Source organism: Passer domesticus, chromosome 32, assembly GCF_036417665.1.
Source record: "Passer domesticus isolate bPasDom1 chromosome 32, bPasDom1.hap1, whole genome shotgun sequence".
In the NCBI taxonomy this organism is placed as follows: domain Eukaryota; kingdom Metazoa; phylum Chordata; class Aves; order Passeriformes; family Passeridae; genus Passer; species Passer domesticus.
In genome coordinates this window covers 2925840-2940946 of record NC_087505.1, presented here as the reverse complement: position 1 = coordinate 2940946, position 15107 = coordinate 2925840, and the positions used below count along the sequence as shown (strand labels likewise).

General features: G+C 57.1%; 1 protein-coding gene across 1 annotated transcript; it reads right to left on the bottom strand.

Annotated features, from left to right (window-relative positions):
- Positions 1–6965: 6965 nt before the first annotated feature.
- On the bottom strand, positions 6966–14635 carry MCL1 (MCL1 apoptosis regulator, BCL2 family member). The gene is made up of 3 exons (XM_064401631.1): positions 14095–14635; positions 9219–9466; positions 6966–8437 (listed from the first exon to the last, which is right to left on the bottom strand). The coding sequence occupies exons 1-3, from the start codon at positions 14615–14617 to the stop codon at positions 8321–8323; spliced, it is 888 nt and encodes a 295-aa protein (XP_064257701.1). The 5' UTR covers positions 14618–14635; the 3' UTR covers positions 6966–8320.
- Positions 14636–15107: the final 472 nt, after the last annotated feature.

The following is a 15107-nucleotide window of genomic DNA, read 5'->3' as shown; positions in this document are numbered from 1 at the left end:
GGGGACACCCAGAGCCACCTCCCAGCAGCTGCTGGAGCTCAGGTGTGTCCTGGGGGGCCATGGGGGGCTGCTCCAGCCAGGATTCTGCCCCTGGCTGCCCCCCAGGGCTGGACCCCGGGTGCTGCCCGTGGCCTGGGGCTCCTCACAGGGAGCTGGGGCCCTGCTGGCCCCGAGCTCTCCATCACTCACTTGTCTGCAACCAAATAAAGTGGATTTCTAGACACAGATTGCTGTGGGAATGCTGTCCTGGGGCTCAGGGGGAGGAGGGCAGCTCCTGGTGGGTGCTGGAGCTCAGCTGGAGCAAGGGAGCCTCTGGGCCTGGACTGAGAATTCCCTGTGGTCATTTCTGGGGTCCCCAGGACAGAGGAGCAATGATTGAATCTGACTCCCATGTTCTCAGAAGGCTGATTTATATTATTATATTATATCATATTACATCATTATATCATATCATATTATACTATATTATATCACATTATATTATACTATATTATATCACATTATATCACATTATATTATATTATATTATGTTATGTTATGTTATATTAATAATCTATCATATTAATGGTATTATATGACATGATATTATATTAATGATATATATGATATTATACATTACACTACATTACATTATATTACACTATATTATATTATAAATACTATAATATATACTATATTATATATACTATAATATATAGTATATTATAAGAATACTGTATTAAAGAAAACTATACTAAACTATAGAGAAAGGATACAGCAGAAGACTTAACAAGAATGAATAATAAAAGCTCCTGACTCACTCCTCAGAGTCCAACACAGCGGGCTGTGATTGGCCGTTAAGTAAAAACAATTCCGTGTTGGATAAACAATCTCCAAATCACATTCCAAAGCAGCAAAAGACAGAGAAACTGAGGCTTCTCAGCTTCCCAGGAGAAGATCCTGGGCAAGGAGATTTTTCCAGAAAAATATCATGGTGACACCCAGGGATCAACCCCTGGCCCTGCACCCCAAAATCCCAGCCTGGGAGCAGTGTCCAAGCTCTCCTGGAGCTCTGGGGCTGTGCCCATCCCCTGGGGGAAAAACTTTTCCTAAATCCATCCCAAACCGCCCTGACACAGCTCCAGGATCTGCCCCTGCTCACAGGATCTGCCCCCTCTGAGGGAACTGTTTGAGGTCTGTGTCCTGAAAGAGGAACAAACAAACAAAACAAAACCAGCAGAAAGTCCCAAACTTCCTTTCGAGCCCTGCAGAGCAGGAATGGCTGCTCAGCTGCAGCCACGGGAGGGCAGGAAGGGAAAGCGGGCAGGGTCCCTGGGAAGGGGCTGTGGGATTCCAGCAGGGAACTGAGGGCTCTGGAGCAGGATGAGGGGTCTGGGGACGCCGTTTCCCCCATCCCAGGGGGCAGGATGAGGGGTTTGGGGGCATGGATGAGGGATCTCAGGGCAGGTTGAGGGGTCCGGAGGCAGAATTAGGGGTCTGGGGGTAGGATAAAGGGTCCGGAAACAGGATGAGGGGTCTCAAGGCAGGATGAGGGGTCTCAAGGCAGGATGAGGGGTCGGGCAGGTTGAGGGATCTCAGAGCAGGCTGAGGGGTCTGGGGCAGGATGAGGGGTCTGGGGGGCAGGATGAGAGTTCTGGGGGCAGGATGAGGGGTCAGGGGCAGGATGAGGGGTCTCAGAGCAGGATGAGGGTCTGGGGTCCCCGCTCTCCCATCCCGGGTCCCCCCGCGTTCCGCGCCCCCCGTGCGGCCCCTGCAGTACCGCGCTCCCACCACCAGGCGGCAGCGGCGGCGCTGTGGGCTCGGGCCGGCCCGGGCGGGGCAGCGGCCGCTCCTCACCGGGAGCCAGCGGCGGCAGGGCCGGGCCCCTCAGCCCCGGGATTCCGGTACCGGCGGCAGGGCCGGGGCCCCTCAGCCCCGGGATTCCGGTACCGGCGGCAGCGCCCGGACCCCTCAGCCCCGCGGTGCCAGTACCGGCGGCAGCGCCGGCGCCACTGCGCATGTGCGGAGCCCAGGGTGCAGTACCGGCCTTTGGCCACCGGGCGGCGGCAGCGCCCTGCGGGCGGTGTGTGTGCGGGGCGGGGCCGGCCCGGAGCCCGGTACCGACCCTGGTACCGACCCTGGTACCGCCTGTGATACCGACCCTGGTACCGACCCTGGTACCGCCTGTGATACCGACCCTGGTACCGCCTGTGGTACCGACCCCGGTACCGACCCTGGTACCGCCTGTGGTACCGACCCTGGTACCGACCCCGGTACCGCCTGTGGTACCGACCCTGGTACCGCCTGTGATACCGACCCTGGTACCGACCCCGGCATGGACCCCGGTACCGACCCTGGTACCGACCCTGGTACCGATCCCGGTACCGCCTGTGATACCGACCCTGGTACCGACCCCGGTACCGACCCTAGTACCGATCCCGGTACCGCCTGTGATACCGACCCTGGTACCGACCCCGGTACCGACCCTAGTACCGATCCCGGTACCGCCTGTGATACCGACCCTGGTACCGACCCCGGTACCGCCTCTGGTACCGCCTGTGATACCGACCCTGGTACCGACCCCGGCATGGACCCCGGCACCGACCCTGGTACCGACCCCGGTACCGCCTCTGGTACCGCCTGTGATACCGACCCTGGTACCGACCCCGGTATGGACCCCGGCACCGACCCTGGTACCGCCTGTGGTACCGACCCTGGTACCGCTTTCAGTCTGGGACCCCGGTACCGACCCCGCTACCGCCTCTGGTACCGGCCCCGGTACCGCCTGTGGTGCACTGGGAGCTCCCTGGGAGCAGCGGGTGCGGGGCAGGACCGGGGCAGTGACTGCCGGGCAGGGCCGGGGCAGTACCGGGTCAGTACCGGGTCACCGGGCGCGGGGCAGTGACCGCGGGGCCGTGCCCGGGCGGCGGCCCCGGCCCAGGAACGCCGCGTGCTGCCAGCACATTCCTGCCTGAGTCACCGGGCACGGCCCGCCCCGCTGTGCGCAGCCTGGGCCCGGAGCCCGAAACCGCCCGAAATCCCCGCAGACCGGAGCCCCCAGCACCCCCTGTGCCCCCCAAACACCGCCTGTGCTCCCATAAACCCTAAATCCCCCTAAATGCCCCCAAACCGGAGCCACTAAAGAGCCCTGTGCCCCCAAACACCCCCTGTGCCCCCACTGCCCCTAAACCCCCCTAAATGCCCCCAAACCGGAGCCACTCAGCGCCCCCTGTGCCCCCCAAACACCGCCTGTGCCCAGAGCCCGAAATCGCCCGAAATCCCCCCAAACCAGAGCCACTAAATATCCTCTATGCCCCCCAAACACCCCCTGTGCCCCCCAGAACCCCCAGGCCAGGGGGGGCTGGGAGTCCGGGAGAGGAGGAGGAGGAGGAAGAGGAGGAGGAGAAAAGGAGGAGCAGGAAAGGGAGGAAGAGGAGGAGGAGCCTTCATGGAGCAGCCCGGGGGGGGTCAGGATGTGACCCCAGCCCCCCCCCAGTGCGGTGCCACCCGCCCACTCCTCGAAACCCAGCCCCAAATTCCCCAAATCTTCGTCATCTCAGCCCAAATGAGTCACCCCCCCCACCCCCGCTTCCTCCCCCCGCAGGGCCAATCCCGGCGAGCTGGGGGGGTCCCCGCACCCCAAAAAACCCCCAGGGTCACTTCCCTGCCATGGGGGGCTCCAGGCAGCCCCTCTCCCCATAAAGCATCTCTGCCCTGGGCTGGGGTCCCCCCCAAATCCCAGGGTCTCCCCAAGGACCCCCCCTGCCCAAAAATGGGGGGAAAAGCGCAGGGATTGAGGGGGGGGGGTCCTTGGGGAGACCCTGGGAATTTAGGGGGACACCCTCCCCGCCCCAAAAATGGGGGGAAAGGGCAGTGATTTGGGGGTGGGGGGCTCCAGGCAGCCCCCCTCCCCATAAAGCATCTCTGACTTGAGGTGGGGTCCCCCCCAAATCCCAGGGTTTCCCCAAGGACCCCCCTGCCCCATGAAAGGGAGGAAAAGGGCAGTGACCCCCCCCCACCCGAAAAAAAAGGAAATCTCTGCCCCCCAAACATCCCGGAGCCCCCCGGGGGAAAACCCCACACCTGGAGCGCGACAGAAACCCCAAAGGATGAGCCCAGATTTGGGTGTTTTGGGGGGATTTTGCGCATTTGCATGAACCCCTCCTGGGAGCTGCCTCCCCAGAACTCCCCCGCCCCAAAAGAAGCGGCAGCACCCCCCTTCTCCAGCAGCTGCGTTTGAAGTTTTCATCTCGACTGCCGCCCTCCCCTCCCCCGCTGTTATTCACAGCCCGGGTCGGGGAAGCGGCGGCGAAAAACGGCGGGGACGGGAACGGGAACGGGGACTGGGACGGGGAGAGGGGACGGGAACGGGGAGAGGGGACGGGGACGGGGAGAGGGGACGGGGACGGGGACGGGGAACGGGACACAGGGCTTCCAGGAAACTGCGCCCGGCGCTGCTGCTGCTGCAGGAACCCTGCACCCCAAAACTGCTGCTGCAGGAACCTGCACCCCAAAACTGCTGCTGCAGAAGCCCCGAAACTGCTGCAGGAACCTGCACCCCAGAACTGCTGCTATAGGAACCCCAGAACTGCTGCTATAGGAACCCCAAAACTGCCACAGAAACCTGCACCCCAAAACTGCCACAGAAACCTGCACCCCAAAACTGCTGCTGCAGAAACCCCAAAACTGCTGCTGGCACCCCAAAACTGCTGCAGAAACCCCAAAACTGCTGCTGGCACCCCAAAAGTGCTGCTGCAGAAACCCCCAAACTGCTACAAAAACCTGCACCCTAAAACTGCTGTGGGCACCCCAAACTAATGCATGAACCTGCACCCCAAACTGCTGCAGAAACCCCAAAACTGCTACATTAACCTGCACCCCAAAACTGCTGCTGTTGGCACCCCAAAACTGCTGCTGCAGAAATCCCAAACTGCTGCTGCCTGCACCCCAAAACTGCTGCAGAAACCCCAAAAGTGCTGCAGGCACCCCAAAACTGCTGCTGCAGAAACCCCCAAACTGCTACAAAAACCTGCACCCTAAAACTGCTGCTGCTGGCACCCCAAAACTGCTACAGGCATCTGCACCCCAACACCCCCCAGGAACACCAAAACTGCTACTACAGGCACCCCAAAACTGCTGCAGAAACCCTGAAACTGCTGCAGGAACCTGCACCCCAAAACTGCTACAGGCACCTGCACCCCAATCCCTCCCCACCCAAGACCGCCCCCCCTGCACCCCAACTTCCACCTGCACCCCAAACCCCTCCCAGGCAGCCACACCCAAATTTAGGAGGCACCAGCACCCCAAAACTCTCTGAGGCACCAACACCCCAAATTTCACCCATACCCCAACCCTTCCCAGCACCAACACCAAAATTCAGGGGCCACCAACACCCCAAAACCCTGGGAGCCAGCAGCACCCCAAACCCCTCCCAGCCACCCAACACCCCAATTTAGGGGTCACCAACACCCCCAAACCCTGCAAGGCACCTGCACCCCAACTTTCACCTGTACCCTGACCCTTCCCAGCCACCCAACACCAAAATTCAGGGGCCACCAACACCCCAAAACCCTGGGATTCCCCCACACCCTGAGCTCCACCTGCACCCCGAATTTCACCTGCACCCCAACCCCTCCCAGGCAGACAACATCCAAATTTAGGAGCCACCCACACCCCAATTTTCACCTGCACCCCAACTCCTCCCAGGCACCCACACCCCAATTTAGGAGGCAGCAGCACCCCAAGTTTCACCTGCACCCCAATTTTCACCCACACCCCAACCCCTTGGGAGTCCCCCCCACCCTGAGCTCCCCCTGCACCCCAAAACCCCCTGAGGAACCCCAAAAACCCCCACCCTCCCTTTGCATGTTTCCATGGCAACCTTTGCATGAAGGCCCCGCGGCGCCCAAACAGGCCCAAAATATCCCCACAGACACAGCAGCAAAAAAAACACCCAAAACCCCCCAAAAACCGGAAAAACAAAACGAAACAAAACAAAAACCGCCCCAAAAAAGGCAGAAAACCCACAGCCAGCAGCGTTTGCACTCTGGGCTGAGTCACTCTGGGCTGGGTTTGGGACCAGGGCCTTGGCCGTGGCGGCCCAGGTGTGGATTTTGGGGGAAATTTTGCCTCTCCAGAGGATTCCGGGGCAGGATTCTGCATTTTTAGATTATTTCGGGGCAGGATTTTGCATTTTCAGAGGATTTTGGGGCAGGATTTTTCCTTTTCAGAGGATTTTGGCACAGGATTTTGCCTTCCCAGAGGAATTTGGGGCAGGACTTTGCATTTCCAGAGCATTTTAGGGCAGGATTTTGCCTCTTGAGATTATTTTGGGGTAGGATTTTGCCTCTTGAGATTATTTTGGGGTAGGATTTTGCCTCTCCAGATTATTTTGGGGTAGGATTTTGCATTTCCAGAGCATTTTAGGGCAGGATTTTGCCTCTGCCATTCACCCCAAAGATGCAGGGATGGGAATTTGGGGGTGCAGGGGAGGTCTGGGGTTCAGGGTCCCCCTAAAGAGGGAGAAAAAACAGATTTAAAAAGGGGGAAAAGTGCAGCAGTGCTGGGTGAGGCCCTGGCACAGAATTTTCCAGAGAAATCCTGAATTCCCCATCCCTGGAATTTGTTTGGATGAGACCTGGAGGAACCTGGAAGATCACCACGGTCAGGAGATGGAAAAAAAATGAGCCTTAAAGTCCCTCCCAACCCAATTTAACCTGGAATTCTGTGCCCAAAAAAACCCCAGAGGGATGGGAGTGAGGATGGCAATGTCCCAAAATGTCCCAAAATGTCCCTGTCCCCAAGGCTGGGGGGGTGGCACAGCCCGAATTGTGCAGGAGGAGCCTCAGGGGCTCTCCCCACCCTCAGCAGGTGACACCAGAGGTGACACCAGAGGTGACACCAGCCCTTCTCCAGAGACTTTTCCAGCAATCCTGGGGCAGCACGAGAGCCCCTGGCTGGGGGAAAGGAGTTTGGTAGCAGAGGAATGAGAAAAAAAAATAACATTTATTGACCAAACTACAGCTTGTTTTGCACACAAGCAGGGCCTGGCTGTAGCACCACGGCTGGCTGGGGCTGGCCCAGGCTCCAGGGGACATCCTGGGGACAAGGACAGAGCCCAGCAGTGCAGCCCCCAGGGCCAGGCGTGGGCAAGGAGCCCCCTGGGCATCAAAGCCACCCCGAGGGAGCTGCAGGAGCAGCCCCAGAAGCAGAAATTTGACGTTTTTGAATGTAGAAGTTTTACATTCAGCCGTCAGCTCCGTCCGGCTCACGGCTCGGAGGAGGAGGAGGAGGAGGAGGAAGGGGAGAGAAGGAAGTGGCCAGAATGAACTTCCCCAGCTCCCCCACCCCCACCACGAGGGACAAAAAAAGAGATTTAAAACCAAACAGAAACATCAGCTGTTGCCAGCCAGCCGTGGTCACTGCTGCTGGTCACCCTCCCTGGCTGTGCTGCTCCAGGGGAAGGAACGGAGCCACAAAAATGCTGCTTCCCATCAGGAATGAAACCACATCCAGAGCAAATTCCTCCTTTTTGTATCGTCAGCTCTGTAAAAATGTATATATTCTACAGATTTACAGACATTTACAGGTTCTCTACACCCTCCCCAGCCCACTGGGGTTGTTCTTTTTACATAATTACAAAACGCATTTGTTATTTCTGAACTGTCTGTGTGCAGCCAAGGCTGTTTGGGGCAGGGACAGAGCTGGGGGTGACCCCCAGCCCCCCCAGACCCCCATGCCATGGGGAGGAAAGGGGCTGGCAGGGCTCTGGCTGCAGGTGCAGGCTGGCACAGCATCCCCAGCGTGCAGTGCTTCTGCCCCAGAGCAACAGAGCTGCGAGTTCAGGCAGAGCAGCAGCAGCAGAAGGTGCTATTTCCAGGAAAAAATAAAAAAAAAAAACCAACACCCAAAAACCCACAACCACAACCCTGACAACATCTGCTCCGCGCTCAGCTGCCTCGCCCAGCCCTGGGGGAGCTGCTGGAGTTGGTTCCTCGGGGATCCACGTGAAGCAAAATCCACTTGAGCTCCTCCAGGCGAGGGGAAGAGAGGGAAAACTCTTCCAAAAGCCAGGAATCCTGCATCCATCAGCAGCCACCAGCTGGGATCACACCCTCCTCTTCCTCAGGAGCTGCTCCAGGGATGGCTCCGTGTCCTCCTGGGTGATTCGAGTCCAGCTCTTTGGGGTCTGCAGCCAAAATGTGGCCCTGGGCAGCCCCAGGGACCCAGTCCTCCAAAAATCTGGCGGTGGGCAGCCCCAGGGAGCCAGTCCTTCCAAAATCTGGCCCTGGGCAGCCCCAGGGAGCCAGTCCTCCCAAGAAGTGTCCCTGGCAGCCCAGGCTCACCGGATCATGTAGGCCAGGCTGGCCCCCAGGCCGGCCACCCCCGCGAAGGCCATCAGAACGTTCCGGATGCTGCCCTCCAGGTCCTCCACGCGGAAAAAGTCCACAAAGCCCTCCTGGGAGAGACAGCAGGGATGGTCAGAGCGGGGGCACAGCCTGCCTGGCACAGCCCCCAGACCCACTGCAGCCTCAAACAGCCCCAGCCCCATTGCATCCTGCTCATCCCCTGTGCTCCCCTAGACCCATTTTATCCTAAAATACCCCCAGACCCATTTCAGCCTCAAACAGCCCCCAGTGCTCCCTCAGCCCCATTCAATCCTGCTCATTCCCAGCCTATTTAAGCCTAAAACACCCCCCAGCGTTCTCCCTGTGCTCCCCCAGCCCCATTTCATCCTACAACATCCCCCAGCCCCATTTCAGCCTAAAATATCCCCCAACCCCATTGCATCCTGCTCATCCCCTGTGCTCCCCTAGACCCATTTTATCCTAAAACATCCCCCAGCCCCATTTCATCCTGCACATTCCCAGCCCCAGCCCCATTTCAGCCTAAAATATCCCCCAGCCCCATTTCATCCTGATCATCTTCAGTGCTCCCCTTGACCCATTTTATCCTAAAATATCCCCAGCCCCACTTCATCCTCAAACACCCCCAGACCCATTTCAGCCACGGGCCAGCTCAGCCCCCCCCAGGGCTGCCCTGCCTTTGGCAATGCAGCCCCAGGCTGGGCAGGAACACTCCAAAAAGTGGTTTTTATCCCAAACCACTCACGGCAGCTGATCCTGGGTAGCTCCTAAACCCCCCTGGGGACAGCGAGACAGCCCTGCCACACACCCCAGCAGCAGGAAAAGGCTGAAACGCTGGGAAAAGCCCAGGAATCCTCAGGAACTGTGACTCACCCAGCCCCCCTGGCTCTCCAGCCACTCCCTCTTGGTCGAGACCAGGGCGTCCGTGATGATCCCAGCCAGGGGCCCGATGCTCTGCTCCTGCTTGATGCTCTTCAGGTGCTTGGCCACGAAGGCCCCGAAGGCCACCAGTGTCACCACCCGGCCCCAGTTGGTCACCCCGTCGCTGAACACGTGGGCAGCCACCTCCACCACGGCCTGCAGGTCTTCTTCCTGCTGGATCTGCAGCTTGCGCAGCATTCCTGCAAAATTCCCGGGGTTTAGGGGCAGGGAACACCCCCAGCAGGGGCAGGGAGGGGTGGGACCCCCCCAAAAATGGAGTTTGGGATGGAGACCCTCCCCAAAAATGGAGTTTGGGATGGAGAGTGAGCTCTGCTGCCCTTCTGCTGCCCTGCCTCACCTGGGCCAGACTAAAGACAGTCCCTGGCACATTTTAATTCCTTTTTCCTGTCTTGGGGACATGCCACCAAACAGCCCAGGAGGGGCAGGGAGGGGTGGGACCCCCAAAACCGGAATTTGGGATGGAGAGTGAGCTCTGCTGCCCTGCCTCATCTGGGCCAGACAAAAAAACCAGCCCCTGGCACATTTTAGTTCCTTTTTCCTGTCTCAGCTGTGGTGTCTGAGCACGTCACACTGCCCTGTGTCAAGGTTTCCACATCAGAAGCACAGCCTGGGGAGGGCAGAGAGCAAAGGCAGTGCCCCAAAGCAGGCAGATGTATCGCCAGTTTTAAATTTTAGTAGTTTAAAATTAATTTTAATGAAAATAATTTTTAAAAAATAATTTAAATAGTAAAATAATAAAAATAAATAGAATCATTTAAATAAAATAGTTTAAATAAATAAAATAGTTTAAATAAATAAAATAGTTTAAATAAATAAAATAGTTCAAATAATTTAAATTAAAATAAAAATAATTTAAATGGATAAAATAATTTAAATTAAATAATAAAATAAGATAAATTTAAAATAATTTGAATTATTTTAAAATAATTTAAATTAAAATAAAATTAAAATAACTTAAATTAATAAAATAATTAAAATAAAATAATAACATTATTTACTTTAAAATAATTTATATTACTTTAAGATAATTTAAACTAATTTAAATTAAAACAAAAGAAAAATAATTTAACAATATAATTTAAATTCAATAATAAAATAACATAATTTTTAAAATTTTTATTTATTTTAAATAATGTAAAATGATTTAAAATTAAACTTTAAATTATTTTTAAATCTAACTTAAAATTAAATTTAAATTATTGAATTAATTGTAACTGTGCCTGGCAGAGCAGAAGCCCCAGCTCGAGCTCCAGTGCCCTGCCGAGAAGCAGAAGCGAGCGCAGGTTTCCGAAAGCGAAAGGGTCGCTGCTGCTGCTGCTGCTGCTGCTCAGAGCTGCAGGAAGCGCCCCCGGCAGTTCCTGCTGCCCTGGGAAACCACCCGGGCCCACGTCAGCCCCGACATTCCTCCCGGAGCATCATCCGCAGGCACGTCCGGGACTGGGGCCGGGAACTGAGCCCAGCGACCCCAGTGGGAACTGGGGCCAGGAACTGAGCCCAGTGATCCCACTGGGAATTGGGAACAGGAACTGAGCCCAGTGATCCCACTAATCCCAGTGATCCCAGTGGGAGCTGGGGCCAGGAACTGAGCCCAGTGATCCCACTGGGAATTGGGAACAGGAACTGAGCCCAGTGATCCCAGTGGGAACTGGGGCCAGGAACTGAGCCCAGTGATCCCACTGGGAATTGGGAACAGGAACTGAGCCCAGTGATCCCACTAATCCCAGTGATCCCAGTGGGAGCTGGGGCCAGGAACTGAGCCCAGTGATCCCACTGGGAATTGGGAACAGGAACTGAGCCCAGTGATCCCACTAATCCCAGTGATCCCAGTGGGAGCTGGGAACAGGAACTGAGCCCAGTGATCCCGCTAATCCCAGTGATCCCAGTGGGAACTGGGGCCAGGAACTGATCCCAGTGGGAGCTGGGAACAGGAACTGATCCCATTGATCCCACTGGGAACTGGGGCCAGGAACTGACCCCACTGGGAATTGGGACAGGAACTGATCCCAGTGATCCCAGTGGGAACTGGGAACAGGAACTGATCCCACTGACCCCGCTGGGAACTGGGGCCAGGAACTGACCCCACTGGGAATTGGGACAGGAACTGACCCCACGGCCTCTGCCTTTCCCAGCAGCACAGCTCAGGATGAAACCGAAGCTCTTTGTGTTCCATAAACAAAAAAGGAAGGAGCAAAAAAAAAAAAAAAAAAAAGGGACGAGCTGAGGAAACGGCACATCCTCCTGCAAGGAGGGGGGCGCTTCACCAGACAGCACCCTGACACTGCCAGGAACCCCAAAACTGCTACAGGAACCCAAAACCAGCTAGAGGAACCCCAAAACCAGCTAGAGGAACCCCAAAACTGCTACAGGAACCTTAAAACTGCTACAGGAACCTGCACTCTAACACCCAACAGGGACCCCAAAACTGCTACAGGGACCCCAAAAGTGCTGCAGGGACCTGCACCCTGACACCTCCCAGAAACCCCAAAACTGCTACAGGAACCTTAAAACTGCTGCAGGAACCTGCACCCTAACACCCAACAGGGACCCCAAAACTGCTACAGAAATCTGCACCCTGACATCCTAAAACTGCTACAGGAACCTACACCCTAACACCCCCTAGGCACTCCAAAACAGCTACAGGAACCCAAAACCAGCCAGAGGAACCCCAAAACTGCTGCAGGGACCTGCATCCTAAAACCCCAAAAGGGAGTGACACAAACCCAGCTCCAAGTGGTCACTTCCCACTTCCAGCTCACCCCCAGGCCAGGCTCTGGGGTCACAGCTGCCCCAGGGCCTGCAGAAGGGGGGAAATGCCTGAAAATGGATTTCCCAGAGAAATCTGGGATCTCTGCAGTGCCCAGGGCCAGGCTGGACAGGGCTGGGATGGTGGGAGGTGTCCCTGCCCTGGCACTGGATGAGTTTTTGGGTCTGTTTCAACCCAAACCATTCCATGGTTCTGTGAGAGCATTGCCCAAAAATCCCCTTGCACCTGAACTGGGGGGTGGGGAGCTGAAACTCCTGAGCTAACTATGGATGCTTGAGATTAAACACATTAAAACAGATTTCCCAGAGCAGCTCTGGCTGCCCCCGGATCCCTGGAAGTGCTGGACAGGACTTGGAGCACCCTGGGAGGGTGGGAGGTGTCCCTGCCCATTTTGGATGAGTTTTTGGGTCTGTTTCAACCCAAACCATTCCACGGTTATGTGAACACATCGCCCAAAAATCCCCTTGCACCTAAACTTGGTGGGGGTGAGGATCTAACTCCTAACCTCACTAATCTTTGGATGCTCAGGATTAAATAAATTAAAATAGATTTCCCAGAGCAGCTCTGGCTGCCCCCAGATCCCTGGAAGTGCTGGACAGGGCTTGGAGCACCCTGGGATGGTGGAAAATGTTCTTGCTCGCGGCACTGGATGAGTTTTAAAGTCTATTTCAACCCAAACCCTTCCATGGCTCTATGAGCACATTGCTCAGGAGAATTCCCCCCACCAAAAACCCTCTTGCACCTAAACTGGGAGGGGGTGAGGATCTGAAACTCCTGAGCTCACCAATCTTTGAATTCAATACATAAAACCAGATTTCCCAGAGCAGCTGGGGCTGCCCCTGGGAGTGTCCAGGGCCAGGTTGGACAGGTTGGAGCACCCTGGGAAGGTGGAAAATGTCCTTCCTTGTGGGACTGGATGAGTTTTAAGATCTATTTCAACCCAAACCATCCCATGGCTGTATGAGCACATTTCCCCTTGCACCTAAACTTGGGGGAGTAAGGAGCTGAAACTCCTGAGCTCCCCAATCTTTGGGATTAAACACATTAAAATAGATTTCCCAGGGAAGCTGTGGCTGTCCTGGATCCCTGGGAGTGCCCAGAGCCAGCAACCTGGGATGGTGGGAGGTGTCCCTGCCTGTTTTGGATGAGTTTTAAAGTCTGGTTCAACCCAAACCATGGCTCTATACATTGCCCAGGAGAATTCCCCCCACCAAAAACCCCCTTGCACCTAAACTGGGAGGGGGTGAGGATCTGAAACTCCTGAGCTCACCAATCTTTGGACTAAATACATAACAACCAGATTTCCCAGAGCAGCTGGGGCTGCCCCTGGAGGTGCCCAGGGCCAGGCTGGACAGGGCTGGGATGGTGGGAGGTCCCTGCCCTGGCACTGGGTGAGTTTTTGGGTCTGTTTCAACCCAAACCATTCCATGGTTCTGTGAGCACATTGCCCAAAAAAACCCTTGCACCTAAACTTGGGGTTGAGGATCTGAAACTCCTGAGCTCCCCAATCCTTGAATTCAATACATAAAATCAGATCTCCCAGGGAAGCTGTGGCTGGAGCGTCCAAGGCCAGGCTGGACAGTTTGGAGCACCCTGGGAAGGTGGAAAATGTCCTTGCTCGTGGGACTGGATGAGTTTTAAAATCTATTTCAACCCAAACCACTGCACGGCTGTACGAGCACATCACCCAGAGGAATTCCCCCCAGTGGAAGCCCCTTGCCCGGGGCCGGGGCGCGGACCCGGCCCCGCGGAGCCGCCCGGGAGGATCCGGGCTAATCTGTAACCACATTATCTGCTCCGCACACACCAGCAGCGCCTTTTCCTCGTCCCCACCGAGCAAAGTTCACTTTCGTTTCTCAGCGCTTCCCAACCGCTTCTGTTTAACCCGTTCCGAACCAAAGCCGCGCCCCATGCACGACCCGGCCGAGACCCCGGCCACGAGGGCATCACCCCCGGCCCAGAGCCCCTCCGGCCACCGGGACAGGCCCACAGGGGGGCCCGGGGGGCCTCCCCCTCCTCCCGAAGTATCCGACCCCCACACACCTTGAAAGGCGAGCTCGTGTTTCCTCATGACGCCGTCCCCGACCCTCCGCAGCGTCTCCAGCGCCTTCTCCATCACCGCGTCCCCCGCCGCGCCGGGCCGGCCGGGCCCGCCCAGGAGCCCCGGAAAAAGCTTCTTAGCGCTGGGCTGCGCCTCCCCCGCCACCTCCCGCAGGTAGCGGCTGATGAGCTCCAGCGAGTCCTGCCGGAGCCCGTCCGGAGGCCCGGGAGGGGTCCCGGGCAGCGAATCCGCGGCGGGGCCGCGCTCGGGCTCGGGCTCGCAGCCGTCCAGCTCCTCTTCGGGGCGCCATAGAGCCGCGCCGCAGCCAATCAGCGCGCGCGGCGCGGCGCCGCGGCCAATCAGCGCGCGGGGGGGGTCGGCGCGGGCGGCGGCGGCCCCGGCGCGGTCGCGGGGCGGCTCCGCGGCGGCGGCGGCGGGCGCCGGGCCCGGGCCGTGCCCCGGCAGCGCCGAGCCGCCGCAGTACAGGTTGAAGCCGATCACGGCTTTCGGCTTCACGGCGAACATGGCGCCCGGTGCAGCGGCCGGCGGGGTGCGGGCGGGACCGGCGCGGCCGGGTTATATAACCGGCGGCGGTGACGCGAGAGGCGGGGCGGGGGCGGGACGGCGAGCGGCGCTGTTCCCCCGCCGCTTCCGTTCGTGCGGCTGCCAAGGGAGGAGGAGGAGGAGCCGCCGTCCCCTCCGAGCCCCGGGCCCGGTGCCCCGGTTGTTCCGGTGCCGGGCAGCGGCTGCCGGTGGTGCCGGGCTGGTGCCCCCGTTCCCCCGAGCCCCGCGGGGATGGGACCCCCGGGCAGAGCCCCCCCAGCACGGGGCACCCTCGTGGCACCGGCCACGTGTGTCCCGTGCCCCGCCGGTTCATTCCGGTCCGTTCCCGGTCCATTCCCAGGATAAACGGGAATATTCTGTATTTTTATATAGAAGATTCTGTATTTTTATATAGAAAATAAATAGATATTCTGTATTTTTATATAGAAGAAATATATATTCTATATTTTTA